Below are 16,668 nucleotides of genomic sequence, written 5' to 3' on the forward strand. Positions count from 1 at the left end.
TCTGCCGGAAAGCCCAGGGCCGTGGGGTCTCACCTCATGAATTACTTTTCTGAAGAACTTCCAACAGGCTGACAGTGAGGAGTGGAGGAGCTTTTCCTTTCCAGAAACGTTTTCCTGGTACGGAAAGAATGCTTCTCCAGCTTGAAGTCTTCACTCCGGGTTAGAAATCCAGGGCATTCGAGAAATGCTGCCCTGCTGACACAGCCCGCCTGTGGGAGGGGTCCCTCTCCTCTCAGGGTTCCTGCTGCCAGAGACGGACTCGCCAAGTAAGGGGGTGCACGGTGGGAGTTGGGGGACCTGTGGAATTAAGCAGATGGTTCTCCTCTTGCTTTCCAGGGTCCCTGACCACCAGGATATAGCTTTTGGGGCCTTGCAGCAGGGAACCAACTGCCTGGACACTTTAGGACATTTTGCGGATGGTGTCGTTGGAGTCTACGAGTGTCACAATGCAGGGGGGAACCAGGTATGTGTGGGGGGTGGGCTGCAGCCCCTGCAGGGGCAGGCCCCGAGCTTGCAAGTCCCTGCTGCTGCTTCTCCTGTGACCCATGGTGTCTAAGGTAGCCTGCGGCCCCGGCTGGTCACCCACAGGCAGGCAGCCCCAGGCTCGGGGTGGGATGTGCCAGATCTTGAGCGATGCGTGGAGCCTGCCATCGGCTCGGGCCGGCCTCTGCACCACAGCAAGGGACACTGCGGTCACCACCGACATCCAGCATCTCTCATCAAGGCAGGCCTGCAGGGCTGGTGGCCTTCCTCCTCTTCCTCCTCATCTTGCCACCACCTCTGTCATCCCTGTGGCATGTGCTTGTGCCCAGAGCACCTGTTCTGTGTCCCCATCTGTGTCTGGTCTCCAACTAGCTCATAAACACCTGCTCAGGCCCCAGTTTTAATAGGCACGGACCCTGCAGCTGCCGCCAGAGTCATTATCGGCCCCTGCCTATTAGATAACACAGGCTTAGGTAGAGAATATTAACAATTACTAGCTTCAGTCTGACACACACACACAGCTTGTCCTGGATGCATAAAGCCCCACACCTTCTTGTCCTCACTGAAAATAAAACAGAGAAGTAAAGGCCTGTTGGGCCTAACATGGCCTATATGTTCCAGAAGACAATGTTCTAGAATAGCAGTTTTCCCTTAAAAAAAGATAGGTATTTGGTAAAATGTGGGCTTTGCACCCAGAAGAGTCTCTGGGTCATGCTAGGTATTCTTATTTCCTTGAGAATGTGCCAAGCTCTCTGAGGACCTACAGTTTAAATGGGGCCATTGGGGGATGGGGGATTAACTAAGTGTTTCCCAGATTTACTGATCACAAAACCTCCTTTAAATAGAACTCTCTTTAAGAGAGGGCACCTGCTTTTACATAAAGTTGGTTGTTCCTAATCCCCCCAGGGAGTATCTGGGTGGACTGCGACCCCCAGATGTTTCATCCCCTCTCTTCACTTGGTGATGTCATCTTAACAGTTGTTTGGACCGGTCTGGACATCCTCAGTTAGACAAGGGAGGTGGAGGCGGCTTCAGGTGGCGGCCAGGGCTGGCCCAGCGCAGACATGCCACTCCCGGGCTCCCAGGGTCTCACCTCTGTCCTCAGAGCCTGGCCTCTCGGTCCCGCAAGTGCTCCCCGGGGACAGGCTGTGAGCTTGGAGTGAGCCCCCAACCAGCCTCGGGGTGCAGCCTGGTTTGTGGATTTTGAGTATTTCAAAATGTTAGGAGGTATTAGGAGTCGGCCAGAAGGAAAAGGTCTAAGTAGGAAAGAAGTAGAGTAGGAGAGAAGACTCGAGTCAGGCCAGGTTTGTTGGGTGGGGATAGGAGGGACAGAGGACGCCGTGCCTGCCAAGAGTGTCTCTGCGTGTCCTTGTCAGGCCTTCTGTCTGAAACTCACCGTGGGTGCTCACTTCGGCAGCGCATATACTAAAATTGAAACACTGTGGTTCCGCTTTCTGCTGGGGACCACGTGGCTTGGGGTCCCACCGATGCGCACGGCAGTGGCAACATGGTGCAGGTCTGCCTGCAGGAAGCCATGCAGGGACGCAGCGCAAGGAGGACTGGGGCTTTGGTGTGAGGCGGAGGCTGAGGGCGCCGGGAGACGCGGGGTTTTATCTGTCTCTGGCCAAGCCGGAATGAAAATACTGAAGTGCTGCCTTCCAAAAAGGGAAGCTTTGGATGGCCTGGAACACAGTGGATCCAATGAGTCTCCGGAAGCAGGGCCGTGCTCCTGGGCCTGCTAAGCCCTGGGGCGCTTCTGGTCCTCGTGGCCGAAATTCAGAATTTGGCTAATGCACCGGTCTGTGGGTCAGGATTCAGAGGTGGCGCGGCCCCACGTTACCTGCCGTCTCCATTGTTAGACTTGTTCCTGTCCCAGGCTGGCCTCACCCTGCCCCCGGTTAGTCACCGGGGTTTCCCCTCGGTCACGTGTGCAACGTTCTGATGATTCAGTGACCATTACGGGGTCCTCCCTTACAGCAGCTCTGACCAGTGCTGACTCCATGCATTTGGAAGGTATGCACGGTGGCCGATAGGGATTTCCCGCTGCCCCCACCCTGCCCTCCCCAGGCACCAGCTTCGGTCCTGGGTGCCGTGTGTGGCTCTTGCCCATGTTGCACGGCCTCGGGGATGGATGGTACCTTTTACCCCGTGGCTGGTCACAAAAGCTTCCGTGGTCTGCGTGGTCGCCCCCACCTGTGATGACTGGTGGCCGTGGCTCTGGATCCCCAGATCCTGCCTCCAGGCTGGTCTCTGAGCCCACGAGCCCCGCTCTGCAAGCCCATGGGGAGGCCGATCAGCCTGGCCTGCCGGGCACATGGCTCCCTCAGGCCCGTCCCCTGCGCGGTTTTGCATAGCTCCCCCTTTTTTTCTCACAGCTGTCCTGGTTATAGTCCCCTTGTTCGTAGGCACAGGAGTTGATTGATGATGAGCTGCCCTCAGGGTGCCGTGTGTGGGGGAGGAGGAGATTGGGATGGTGCAGGAGGCCACCTGGAGCTCCCGGCTGTGTGCGGGGCTGTGTGCGGGGCTGACGGTGCTGGGCCATGGCCACGCCCAGACTTGGGCTGTCCCAGTGCTGTGCCTGGGGCTGCCAGCTGAGAGCAAACAGTATGGCCTGTGCAGAGCATTCCGTTCCCTCTTTTTTTGCCTTTTGCCCTTGTGAGACCCTGGCTGTTCTCACACTGGGCCGGAGGAGCTTTCCCTCCCCACAGCAGATGTCTGCGGAGTCCTCGCTGGGCCAGCTGTGGGGCGCTCGGGGACCCTGGACGGGAGCACCCAGTCTTGCCTGTCCAGGGAGCAGGTTTCTACCATCTCAGCCTGCTTCCTGTGGGTTTGTGCTGGAATCACCCCGAGAGCTTTCCGGAAATTCTGATGTCAGGTCCCCCATCCAGAGAGCCTGACTTTATCGGCCTGAAGTCCCAGAGCATTGGGGTTTGTGAAATCTCCCCAGGCAGGTGATTCTGAACAAGCCACTGCACCATGAGGGTTTTCTAGCGGAGGAGGCCACACCAGTGGGCGACGGGTTTCTCCCACACCCTGGGGGCCCACGTTCCTCCGTGGACCAGCCTGTGGCCTAGAGAGCAGCCTAGACCAGCCCCAGCAGCCTTGCCCGGTCTGCTGAGAATGTCCTCCATCTGCAACACCCGGTGAGGTTCTCACGGACCGCGTGTGGCCGCAGAGCACTCAGAATGCAGCCGGTGTGACAGAGGAGGTCAGGTATTCAGCCAAGGTGGGTGGTGGCCACCACATCGGGCAGCGAGGATCCGAGGCAGCAGGAGGCCCGGGCTCAGGCGTGCTGCTCACGGGTGTGCCGACGCGTGACCCTCCCATGAGGAGGCCCGTCCGTACCGATGGAAAGCAATGTTGTTTGAGTGCTGGGCCGCCTGGGTGAGAAATGAGAGAGTAAGTGGCGTTTCCTAACTGTAGACACCGTCCTTCTTATCTGGTTTCTGGCGGAGCCTCAGCAGACACCCAGGAAACGGAGAAATTAATGGCCGTGCTTTTTTAAGAGTGGCAGCTCAAAAAAGCAATTCTTAAATATTTATGAGCTTTATTTTACAAATTCAGATCATTGAAATGCAACAGAAGAACAAAGTGGCAGCCAGCTCTGTTGTTTGCACAGCTGAATTAGTTTTCCTGGAATTCAGTGTAAAGTCTGCTGTAAAATAATTAAACACACAATAGCAAGGAGGTTGTAGAAACATTTGTACGTGAGCTTTCCCTGAGTATCTGCAACCCTTCCAGTGTCTTTTAGACACCTGCTTCCAAGAAGCATCTAGAAGCTTACCCACGAGTGGGGGCGGGTTCGTTCCGGTACTTCACGCGAGCCGCGCTGGAGGCACGATGCGTATCTCAGTGACTGAAAGGTGGGGTGCGCGTACTCCTTCCTGGGGGGCATCGAATGCCACCCTGGGATACAGGTGACTCTTGAGTGCCCGTTGGGACCTCGGAGGCACTGGCTGTGGGGGGTACAGCCTGACGGTAAGTTGGAATCAACCCTCAAGGGCGGCGTGGGGCCCTTCCCAGAGAATGCTCTGCAGAGCTCACTGCCAGGGACCGATGGGGACAGATGCGACAGGGCTTCATGCTCTCCAGTCTGAGAGAGGCTGAGGAAAACAGTGAGAGCAGGTTCTTCCATGCTCAGCCTTCCAGGGCCTCGGAGAGCCTATGTGTGACTTCGCAGAAAGACACGTGGCCCAAACTCACTGTTCCCCAAACTTACTTGACCTGAGACAGACTTCTCACAGAATCCCTCCAGGAACACACTTTGCGAAACAGTCATTAAAAGGTGAGAACAGTGAAGCCAAAGAAAAGGAGGCAGCCCGGTCCCAGTCTGCCTCCCTGCTAGGAGAGGAGGAAGCTGCCAACAGCCCAGGGGGCTTCTCCGGAGCCCAGACTGGCGGCCTGTCTCGGGCAGATCATCTGTTCCAAGGTGACTGGGGCACTGAACAGTGAGGCTCCTTTAAAAGGTAATTTATTCCCTCCCTTACCTCTGTCCCCTGAGAACAGAAAAAAGAAAGAAAAATAATTTCTCTGTTGCATTTAATTATCCGTGTACATTATCCGTGGGTGAGCCTTTCTCCCCGCTGGAGAGCCAGCCCCGGGAGGTCGGGGCCTTGCCTGACTGTTCACGGCCGTGGGTCAGGCCCTGGGAGGGCACCTGAGGCATCTCGGGACACCGTGGACCGTCACAGGAAGGATGGCTAAGTCGTAGCAGCTTTCCTGGGCAGAGAGCAGAAAGACATACGCTGGTAGGGAGTGTGTCCCGGTGGAACTCTGGGTTGGAAGTTGCCTGGCTGCTTCTGGGTCCTGAAGGCTCACTTGGGAATTGACCCATTTGAAAGGGTCGGGTCCTAGAGTGGAGGTTGGAAGCTGTCTCCTCCTGTCCCACCCGTGGCCCCTCCGAGAACCTTCTGCCTGGGGCCTCGTGCTTCCTCACCCATCTTCTCCATGTTCCCCCGTCCTGTCCTTTTAGAGTGTCCTATAAGTGGTCGTGCTCTCAGCCCTTAGTGTGTGTGTGTGTGTGTGTGTGTGTTGTAAAAATCATAAGCAAGTTATTTTAGCACTCTCTGGCTCAGTTTTCCATCTCTGAGATGGGGTAATAACAGTTTCTCATGGGGCGTAGTGTGGGCACCTGGTGTTGGCACGAGGTATGTGTGTGTAAATACCCACATCCGTCCCTAGGGAGCTCAGGCCTTAGGGAGTGTCAGCAAACCAGCTCACTGCGCAGTGAGGCCGCATGCTGCGTATTTCGCTACACGCTCCATGTGTAATTTCCATCTTCACACATTACAATCCACATTCGTAAAGGCTGTTTCCAAGCCACACTGCAGGGGGGCAGAGTCTTTCCAAAATGATGCAGGCGGGAACGTCGACCCTGACCTGTCCGCCTTGGGGGATCCACACGTGGGCCGCCGTGTTCCCAGCTCCCAGTCCATGGTAGAGCCCTGGGTGTGGCGCTCAGACACGCGCTCCGGGCTGAAACCGTTCATACCGTTTATCTTAGTTACTCGTGTTCTCCGAGCGCTTTTGCCACGTCAGTCGGTGAACTTGGCGCTGCCCTGGGCAGCCCCCCACTCCCACCCCCCAGCCCTGGCATGTCCAGGTGGAGACCTGCACTTCAGCAAGAAGTCACGTGTCGGCCCTGAGGCGGCTAGGGGGGCTCGGGATCTCTGCTCGGCGGCAGGACCCTGTCCCTCTCGAGCCCCGTCACTCCACCCTGTGCGTGGTGCGGCCCTGACCCCCTGCGCTGTGTTCCAGGAATGGGCCTTGACGAAGGAGAAGTCAGTGAAACACATGGACTTGTGCCTGACGGTGGTGGACCGGGCGCCGGGTTCTGTTGTAAAGCTGCAGGGCTGCCGAGAGAACGACACCAGACAGGTAGGGCGCCCCTGCCCCTCAGCCCAGCCTTCCCGCGTGCCCCCTGTGGCCTCGACCACCTGCTCCTTTGTCCCATCGGGCTGCCCTGTTGGACCTCGGCTCTGGTCGGCCGCCGTCTACCACCAAGCTAGGAAGCTCCTGGCTGGTGGCAGGTATCCATGAGCCCCGTGCCGGGCAAACGTGGGGTCGGAGTGCTCACACTGCGTGCGGGATGTGCATGGTCGTGGGCAGCTCCGTGAGTGCCCTCATCCCGGGGTATGTCTCTCCATAACTTATTTTCTCCAAAGATTCATTCACTTTTTTTAGAGAGAGAAAGAGAGCAGGGGGAGGGGCAGAGGCAGACGGAGACTGGCAAGCAGACTCCCTGCCCAGCGTGCAGCCCGACACGGGGCTCAATCCCGTGACCCCAAGATCATGACCCAAGCCGAAATCAAAGAGTCGGAGGTCCAGCTGGCCGCCCCCTTCCACAGCTTCTTGATTGATCTGCTTCTGTCTGTGCCTCACCCTCCAGCGAAACTGAGGGGAAGGGGCCACATTTGTGAGTTCAGCTCCTACGAGGGTCTGGAAGCACCTTCACTAGGTAGGGGCCTCAGCGCCTCCAGGTCAGTTCCTCCTCCCCGCTGTGCAGGTAAGCGGAGCCGCTGGTCCCTTCTCCAGTCCTTCTTTGTAGCAGCCCCTCGTACGTGCGTGTCCTGAGAGTGTGTGTCTGGTGGTGCTGGCGAACACGGGAGAGAGGTGGGTGGCAATGCGTGAGCTGGTCTGAGTGCTGGCCATGACCACGGGAAGCCCACCGCGTTCTGCCTCCTCACATCCCTGGCGAGTGGAGGCGCAGACCTCAGGCCCAGGAGCAGGGAGGCCCTGCCGGCTCGTGGCTTCTCCACAGAAGCAGAAGCACAGGGGGCCACGCAGGTGTGCGGCCTTGGGGGGTGGGAGGGACTACGGCAGGTGGGGACCTCGGCCCAGACGCAAAACCCGCCGAGAAGTTAGCACAGCACTGACCTACAGATAAGTACTAGAAGAGAAAGCAAGCTTCATCACCGTGTCACCGAAGGAAGGTGTTTTCATTCTGATTCACTCCCTGTACTGATGAACCCACGGCCCCGAAGAAAAGACCTAGCGACACACCTCTCTCGTCAGCCACCAGTCGGCTGTTGCTTATTTCTGGTGATGTTCTCGTTCTTTCCACTCTACCGGGTATTTCAAAGAAAAATTGCCTGTTCTTATTTATTCATTAAATTTTCTGCTTTTTAAATTTGCAAAAATGCTAAATGAGGAAGTTCAAGTGGGTGAGACCTCATACACATACACACACTCTCTCTTTCCCGAGTGTCTGCGGATTTATACCTTCCGACATGCCACCGTGGGGAGCACTGGCTTGTCTCTGTATGGTCCCTTTTTATGGAATACATAGATGTAGAGAAATGGAGGCACAGAGCCAACCACAGCCCGGAGCCTGAGTGGGCTTCTTGTCCGAGACATTTTACCAAAGGAGAGGTGGGACCCACGGAGTCAGCATCTCTCCGATGTCACCTGGGAGGACGCAGGCCGCGACCAGGTCCCTGGCTTCAGGGAAGTACTTGCATCTGTCCATCCCTGGCCTGGTTGTGGGGTCTGTCCCCGGCTCTGTGGAACTCCAGCCTGGCTTCTGATGGACGCTTGAACCCCTAGAGGAGTTCATTCAGTAGGAGCTCACCTTATTTCCAGAGCGGACAGGTGTTCCTGGTGCGATCCCGGTTCTTGGGAAGCATAGGGTGCCACGGAGAGGCTCCCACCAGGGGAAGGGAGTGTCCTGCAGACAGCTCCTCTGACCCTGAGACCTCACCAGGTGCGGAGCCCTGTGGTCCTGTTCCAGCAGAGCCTTAAGGGCCCAGAAATCCAACCCCTGATTAGAGACAGAGCTGGAGTTGGATTATTTTTTTTAAAGACCTTCCATTTAGCTGAGGCTTTGACACCTGACAGGCAGAGCCGCTCCAGAGAAGGGAATCAGATTCCATTCATTCCATATTCTTTGTCAAGCCTGATTCCTGGCCACTCAGAGCAGCACAGGGCTGTCTGCACCACAGACACACTTTACGTGACAACAGCAGAAGCCCGAGTGAGGACTGACTGACAGCCAGGGAGCCAGAAAGGAGGGATGACGGGCAGGCAGCCGTGACCTCCCTGTGCTCAGCTGATTGCCCTGAATTTCACTGTTGGCAGAAGCTCTGGGTTTGCAGTGGCCTGAGTGAGTATCACAGGGCCCCCGTGAGAACATCCCAGCATCCTGTTCTCGCGCAGAAGGCCGGTTCTCGGGGTGCCGGGTTCCTCTCTGTCTGCTCTGCCTCCTTGCCCCCATCCACTTGCCCTCTGAGAGGAGGCCCCTCAGCTAATTTTATCTCAAAGCCGCACCTTCTTGCCAGCTGGACTGTTTGGTTTCCAGGCACGTGTGTGTGTTCGTGTTGTGTGTGCATTTGCTGAATCGGGAAGGGGAGGCAAGAGGAGGTGAATTCAATTCCGTGGTGTCAAAAGGATTTGCAGAAATACTTATGGAAAGGAGCTTGAGTGCACACAGTGTAAAAAATTAATTAGAATCACAGACTCTATTAATGAAAGGAGAGCTTTGGGGAGAAAAAAGTGTGATCTTTTTTTTTTTCGTTTAAAGAACAAATAGACTTTTACATGGGGTAAACAGCGGGGGGGGCTTAGACTTCATTTAGGCAAGGCTGTGGGCTTTGTTTTCTTTCTTGTTTGGTTGGCGGATCGGTTGGTGAATTGGTGAGTTGGTTGGTTTACTCGTTGACTGACTGAGTGTGGTTAGCTGGTCAGTTGAGGGTGGGTTGGTTGTTGGGGTTGATCTTGGTTGTGGGGAGGGCATACACGTTCGGATAAGGAGATGTCAGGCCCTGTGTTCACAGGAGTTGCATTTGGAACTCAGCAAATATTGCTCGGTCCCTGCCGTGCAGAGTGCCGGGGGCCCCGGAGTGGCTGAGACAGGTTTCTCAGACCCACCAAGGAGCTCACAGACTCGCAGAGAGAACAGACAGTATAGAAACGGGTTCCTCAACATGGTAATTCTGTCCACTCAGGCATCTCTTTCCCTCTCGGCTGGCTGACACTGTTCCCCTAGTTTAATTGAGCCCGAGACCCTAAGTGGGAGTGTGGAAGTGCTGCCAGGTGACAGCCTCCAAGTGGGGCTGCCTTCCAGGAGCCAGGGGCGGGATCGGGGTCCTCTTTGAGCTGACTCAGCTTCCTAGGGCTCCTCTGGAGGCAAAATAGCATCAGATGAGGCCTTCTTGTGGATGAATGCACATCTCCCCAGGAGGCACTCTAGCTCCAGTTCTCGGGTTACTGACCGAGGATGGGCAGGTGCCCAGAGTGCTGGAGCTTGGATGAGGGGTGGGGCAGGACACTCAGGCCCTGGCAGGCACAGAGTGGAGGTTTGGAGTTGCGAGCCCGGCAGAGAGCACAGGTTTGTTTCCCGGATGCTCGGCCGGCCCCGGGGCTGCTTGGTCTTGGCGCAGTGGCTAACTCCTCTGTTGTGATCCAAGATCCGCCCCCCACCACCAAAAAAGAAAAAAAGGCTTGGCGTTTTTGCTCTTCATATAGTTAGGAGACCCTGCCCATGGGTCTGTCCCCTTCCGTCTTGTGTGCGCTATGACCGTAAGGCCCTCTCCTGTCTCCTGCAGAAATGGGAGCAGATCGAGGGCAACTCCAAGCTGCGGCACGTGGGCAGCAACCTGTGCCTGGACAGCCGCGCAGCCAAGAGCGGGGGCCTGAGCGTGGAGGTGTGCGGCCCCGCCCTGTCTCAGCAGTGGAAGTTCACGCTCAACCTGCAGCAGTAGGAGAGCCCGCCAGGCGGCCCCCACCGGGCCCCCACACCGGCCGGCTGAGTTTGGAGATCCTGTTTTCGATTATGTTTCTTGAACTTTCTGCGAAACTATATACCTCAGTATTCCATCATGGTCGGAACGTCGGAGAACGTGTGCGAGGCACGGGGCCTGGGTGGACGCCGAAGAGGCTGGGAAAGAGACCCGCTCTCCTCGTCCCATGGGAGGCAGCTGGGCCCCCTTTCGGAGGCCGCCCCCTCCCCCTGCCCACAGCGACCCCCCAGGGACGGCCGAGGCGCGGGCCCCAGCGCGGCACAGGGAGAGCAGAAGGGGCATCGCTGCTGTGTCACCGTGAGGAACACTCTGGAAATCTCCATTTTTGATCCCATCGAAATCATGTCTGGTTTCTGCAACGGTGACCCGAGTCATTTTGCAGGATTACGTCATACGTCCCTGTCCCCACTTCTCTGTTCCCGCTGTCTTCCCAGCACAGACCCCCCTCTTCCACATGATGTACTTGCTCTATTTGAATAGGAACTTTCTACGGTGGGACAGTAAGTATAAATATATATAAAAGAAAGAATGTACGGTCAGTTCCCTATGGTTTCTATAGGTCGTCCTCATCTTGTAAATTCCCCACAAAGCAGTTAGTTCACAGCCGTAAGGAAGAGGGACGGGACCCTTTGGGGGCGGGGAGAAGGTGGCCTCCAGCGCCTCCCCCACCCCGGAGCCCCACCAGTGAGCAGGTGGTACAGGGGCCACGGGGGGCTTCCCTGCCACTGACTGGGCCCCAGGAGGCTGGGGTGCTGGGGGCCCCTCCACTGGCTCAGCTTACAAGCCACTGCTCGGTATTGGAACCTACTTTCTGTGCCCTTGGTATCTGGAAACCAGGATGGGTTATTTTTTTTGACAAACATTACTTTGGGTCTTTTTAATTTTTTTTTTTTTCTCTTAGGAAACAACAAAAAAATAAAACCAAACCCAGGCTCCCAGCTCCCAGTAGGCGACCATAGGAAGCTGTCCTGGGCTGTCATGGGGCGAACTGTGTGTGTCCCAGGAGCTGGTCCCTGGGCTCTGGAATCTGGCCTGCTCACGGGGTCCCTCCCTGGCCCAGGGGCCTGCTTTTGGTCATGGAGGATTCTGGGAACAGAGCAGGAGGCTTGTGTGTTAGGAAGCAGATGTCAGTATAAATCACAAGCTTGTTAGGAACTAAAAGTCATGACAGGAAGAGATGCCCAGGAATGTCCCTACAGCAACCCCCCTTGCCTTTGCGGTGGCCCCACGGTGACAGGGCAGTCCAGGCCTCCCACGGAGGGGCCCCGCCCTCCCTCCTTCTCCCCTTCCACATGTGCGCCCAGTCTCAGAGAGGCTGGCCACCCCGCGTGGTGGGAAGTGTGTCAGAAATGCACCTCCTTGGGCCCCGAGGGGAGGGCCCGGGAGGTCACAGAGTGAGAAATGGCCCAGAAGATTCTGCTGGGCTGATAGTCTGCAAAGTGCCACTCTCTTCCCTGCCTGTTTCCTGTTTCCAAAAGGGAGCGCTACTGTTTTTTCTTCCTTCATTGAAAAATGCCCATGTGTGTTTGCTATGGGTCACCGGGATCAGGCGTGGAGGTGTGGCTGGGGGACTGTCCTGCCTTCCTTTTGGCCTCTGCCCAGTAGGCAGACATACGCTCAGTGGACAGGGAGGCCGTGGCTGGGTTACCGCTGCACACCCTGTCTCAGAGACCGGTCTTGACTACGGGGAGGCCTCGGAGAGAGGGCTGGGTACCTGTGCAAGGCTGTTGAGTGCAGGTGGGGCAGGAGGCAGTCTCAGCCCGGGCACCTGGGTCCTCCTCTCAGACCCTGTCCCCTGTGAGCCACGGCCCATGTTCACCAGAAAATACCCCATGGCCAGCAAACACATTTGGCTTGGATGTGCAACAAATTTGAGTCGGGTCCTTGACGCGTCCTTTCCTCGCACACCCCCACCCCACCCAGGACCCTCATGGCGCCTGTCCCATCAGGACGGGCCCACCTGGCTCCTTCTGGGGTCTCTCCTCGACCCTGAGCTAGGGGTGCAGGGGAGTGGGTGCAGCAGTCTGGGACCCCGTGGGCCTTGTGAGCAGAGGTGCGGCTGGGCGGGTTTCCTGGAGGTGAGCTATGTTTACAAGACAACAGTGTGCCAAAGTGACTTCCTGTGGTTGCGTATTTCTTAGTCAACGGGACGATCCCACCCTCGCACTCCGGTTTTTACAAGTACAGATTCTCTCTCCTAAGAGCCCTTTGAGCAAAGTGTGGCGAAGCTAGTTGTCCTCTCTGTGGTGGTCTTTCTTACGTCTTCATCAAAGCTAAAATGATGGTCTCTGTGAGTATGTTTTGCAAATTCAAAATATAGTTTGGTAATTTTTTTTCCAGTTGATTTTTAAAAAAGAACTGCTGTACAGAGCTTGTACTTTGTCCATTTTATAGATGGAAACCATCCTTGAAAATTGTTTAACTTAAATAAAGAGAAGATACTTTATAGATAACACTCTCTGGCAATGGCTGCAGTCATTCTTGGTGCGTTACGGGGGGAGGGAGGGTGATTAGCATCTGGGGGTGTGGGGAGACGGTCTGTCTTCTCTGGGGCCCCCCACTCCATGACCATTTTTTTTTAAGATTTTGGGTTTTGGGGGGGTTGTTTTTTTTTTTGACAGAGAGAGAGAGGACTGGCACACAAGAAGGGGCAGGCTTCCCACTGAGCAGGGAGCCCGATATGTGGCTCGATCCCAGAACCCTGGGATCACGACCTGAGCTAAAGGCAGACGCTTGACCAACTGAGCCACGCAAGTGCTCCTCCATGACCATTTCTTTTCACACTTTTAAAAAACATTCGCTGTTTACTGCTGGGCCCTCGTGGTGTTTATTCTTACTTGTAGTACCGTTTCTGTCTGTGGAGTATTCATGATGTGCCGGGCACGGAGCCAAGCCCTGGAATGCGTTCCTGCGTCTGCTCACAGTAACCTGTATGACAGTGCGACAGCCTGCCTTCCACAGCTGGCCCCAGAGGCTGCTGCCTGAAGCCCTTAACCTCCTCAAGGTCAAGGGCTCACCTGCTCAAGGTCACACCACTCCTGAGTGCTCACCTGGAGTCAGCCTGGGGTCCGCCCACCCAACTGGGCTGGAGGGAGGGGGCAAATATTTTCAGTGCTTTTATGGTATTTAAAATCCATACTTGTTTACCAGCTATGGGCCGCCCAGCTCCATCTGAGGCTGGCTGAGGTCCTTCCCCCTCATGCTCAGCCTTTTAAAATGCCTGCCCTTGGGGCTCCTGGGTGGCTCAGTGGGTTAAGTCTCTGCCTTCAGCTCAGGTCATGATCTCAGGGTCCTAGGATCGAGCCCCGCATCGGGCTCTCTGCTCAGCCAGAAGCCTGCTTCTTTCTCTCCCACTCCCCCTGCTTGTGTTCCCTCGCTCACTGTGCCTGCCAAATTAATTAATTAAATCTTTAAAAATAAATAAATTAATTAAAACTTGGTTCTCCTGACATCTGAGAAACCAAGAAAGCTCTATTGTGCAATGTCCCCCAGAGCACTTCAGGAGTGTGTGTTCGTGTGTGTGTGTGCGCGCGTGTTGGTGTGGTTCCTGCTTTGGCATCAGGAAAACGTTTATTCATTCACTATTTATTGAGAAACTCTATGTGGTCCTGATCATCCTGAAGACCCAGGAGGGCAGGAAATATTCGACTCCAAGCAAGGGGACGGGGGCTCTGCAGGCTCCGAGTGGGGACTTTGTAGAGACATGACTGGGTAGTTGAGTCAGGTATGGGCTCCTGAATGCTCCAGAAAGAATTTCCACTGATTGGGGGGGGGGGGGCCTGCTGCTCTATGAGCTCTAGCCTGGAGTGAACAGGATCCGATTTGCAACTTTTTTAACAACAAAGTGTGTAACCTGACCCAGCTGTTTGATTCTGCAGGCCACTCCACACTTTTAAAAAATATTCAGCCACAAAAATAAAATCTCTTGGGCGCCTGGGTGGCTCAGTTGGTTAAGCTACTGCCTTCAGCTCAGGTCATGATCCCAGGGTCCTGGGATCGAGTCCCACATCGGGCTCCCTGCTCCTTGGAGAGTCTGCTTCTCCCTCTGACTTTCTCCCCTCTCGTGCTCTCTCTCACTGTCTCTCTCTCAAATAAATAAATAAATTTTAAAAATTTAATAAATAAATAAATAATAAAATCTCTTCTCCTGCTCTTCTCTGCCTGTGGACCTACCTCAAAGAAAGTAAGAAAATTCTCTTCTTAGACTAATTTACTCTTATTCCTAACCAACTTACCAAAAATACGTTTCGGTATTTGATATTCTGTATTATGGGTGCTGCAAATGATACATATCGTTTCCAAAAACCTGTGGGATCGGAGGGTCCCAAAGCAGTGATGACCGATGGCCCAGCAGCCCCTGCCTAAGCCCCTGGGGACCCGCCGTGGGACAGGGCTGCAAAGTAGACGATGTGGGCCTACCCCCAGGTTCCACCCGCGGGGGAGCCAGACTCTGAACCAGACCTTGAATGCAGTGTTGAGACTAAAGACTGTCCCAGAAAGGCACAGGCCTCCTCGGTGCTGCGTGGACAACCGTCTGGGGGAGGGGGTCACCCCCCGGAGGCTGACACGTGAGACCTCGGTGTGGCCGATGTGGGCTCCCTGACTGACTTCCGGAAACGAGCTGTCCCGTTGCTCTTGAACTGGAGAAGAGTCCGCTGGAGCACTTGGAGTCGAGCGTGAGAAATCGCAATTACGTGCGGTTTAAATTAAAAGAGACATTTACTATCTGGTATAACAAGGAATCCGAAGGTGACAGGGTTCCAGGTCAACCCCGGGGCTCGCCATTGTCAGGAACAAAACGAACAGCTTTCTGCCTGACCAGCCCTGAGCCTGAGCCTCCCGCGCAGGCTCTTTGTCCTGGCTTTCTCCCCTTCCTTCCTTCTTTCCTCCTCACGCCCTCCTTCCCTCCTGTCTTCCTTTCTCCCTCCTCTTTTCCTTCTTTCTTTTGTCTCCTCAGAGAAGACACATCTTTCCCAGGGAGCACCCCTCCCTCCCAGACCTCTCAGGCCCCACAGCCCAGAACCCGGCACTCGGGTGCTTAGCCGACGGCCACCTGTCCTCTCCTGGGGCCTCGTCCTCGGTCACGGACGTGGGTCCTGCTGGCAAGGACAGGGAGGGCTCGGCTACCCACTGGGCCACCACCGCACCCGCCACATTCGCCATCCCTGAGAGAATTCTGGAAGCAGCTGGCTGGGCCCGGGCAGCCCCATGGGTGCGGGATTCCTGTATCCTTGCTGAGCAGTGGCTTCCGGGTCTCCTGATGTCTGCTGGCAACGGGGGGTTTCTTCTGAGGTTTTCAAATGAGTGAAACACATGGCCTGGGATTACGGAGACGACTAATTAGACTGAGACACAATTATCAAAATATTTCTATAATATGTGCTTCTCAGTGCATTAAATAACAAGGCCTCACATCTAATAGCTACCGTAATTTCAAATTTGGGATGAGCATGAACAGCATTTTGAAAAATCTGCCATAATTAATGTAATATGAAAATACCTCTGATTTCTTTTTTTTTAATCTAAACTGGTGACAGAGTTCCCAGTTTTGTAATCACATGGAAGTTCGTGGAAATAAAGACATCATTTTTTTTCGCATCAGAGCTTCTGGACCCCCTGAATCCTAAGCACCTTCACATGTATGACATCTGTGAGTGATGTCTGTGGTCTGGGACCCTCCCTCAGCTGGAGGGGCTCTGTCTCCTTGCTGCGACATCAGCTGGAAGTGGCCTGGGCGGTATAGCGAAGCGGAGGGGGAACCTGACGTTGACCTGGACCTGGGCTCCCGCCCTGATTCCAAAGGTCAAGTGGGAAGAGGCACCCCGTGAGCACAGACTTGCGTGAGCCGAGCGCTCTGAGACTCCTAGTCACTGACTTCGCATTTGAGAAATAACCGCTCGTCAGTGCCTTGGGCAGCGGGGTGGGCAAGGGGCCGAAGAGGGGCTGCTGCTCCTCAGAACATCCAAGACCCGGTTCAACCTCTGACACGCAGGCGATAAAGGGCTGGGATTTTCTGACCAACTTCTGTCCCTGTTGGAGCCACATGGGAAATTCAGGGAGCAGAAGACTGTCCAGTGAGCGAGGAACCAGAATAAAGATCTGGTCAAAGTGCCCCTGATAAGAGAGCGTTATTTCCCAACGGCTGCAGTCCAGGAACCCGTCACATCCAAGTCCGCCTCGCGTGGACTGCGGATCCAGACGCGCAGGGAGCACGCTGCCCACCTGCCTCCGTGGGCCCCTCCCCCACAGGCCTGCGGAGAGAGGGGGTGGGGAAGGAGCAGAGGGTAGCCTCCCTCCAGCACCACTGTTGGTGGCCACGCGGGATAGCAGTGCAAGGACAGGGAGGAAGGCTGGAGGAGAAGCGAGAAGCAGGAGGGCGTGCAACTCGCCAGACCCTGAAATAAATGCGCTGCCCTCCGAGTCACCTCTATCCTTTACAGCCCACAGA

At 55.5% G+C, this 16,668-nt stretch overlaps 1 protein-coding gene across 2 annotated transcripts in view; it reads left to right on the forward strand.

Annotated features, from left to right (window-relative positions):
• The window catches only part of GALNT2 (polypeptide N-acetylgalactosaminyltransferase 2), a 179,453-nt gene extending 166,780 nt beyond the window's left edge, over positions 1 to 12,673 (forward strand). The window contains exons 14-16 of one of the 2 annotated variants that reach the window (XM_045087094.1): positions 337 to 463; positions 6,241 to 6,360; positions 10,026 to 12,673. In XM_045087094.1, coding sequence (XP_044943029.1) covers positions 337 to 463; positions 6,241 to 6,360; positions 10,026 to 10,181 — 403 coding nt within the window. In that variant the 3' untranslated portion in view covers positions 10,182 to 12,673. The remainder of the gene's footprint in view (positions 1 to 336; positions 464 to 6,240; positions 6,361 to 10,025) is intronic. The other variant, XM_045087095.1, reaches the window with a different exon arrangement.
• The last annotated feature ends 3,995 nt before the right edge of the window (positions 12,674 to 16,668 follow it).

Source organism: Mustela putorius, unplaced genomic scaffold (assembly GCF_011764305.1).
Source record: "Mustela putorius furo isolate JIRA1106 unplaced genomic scaffold, ASM1176430v1.1 tig00001033_pilon_pilon_pilon, whole genome shotgun sequence".
Classification (NCBI taxonomy): domain Eukaryota; kingdom Metazoa; phylum Chordata; class Mammalia; order Carnivora; family Mustelidae; genus Mustela; species Mustela putorius.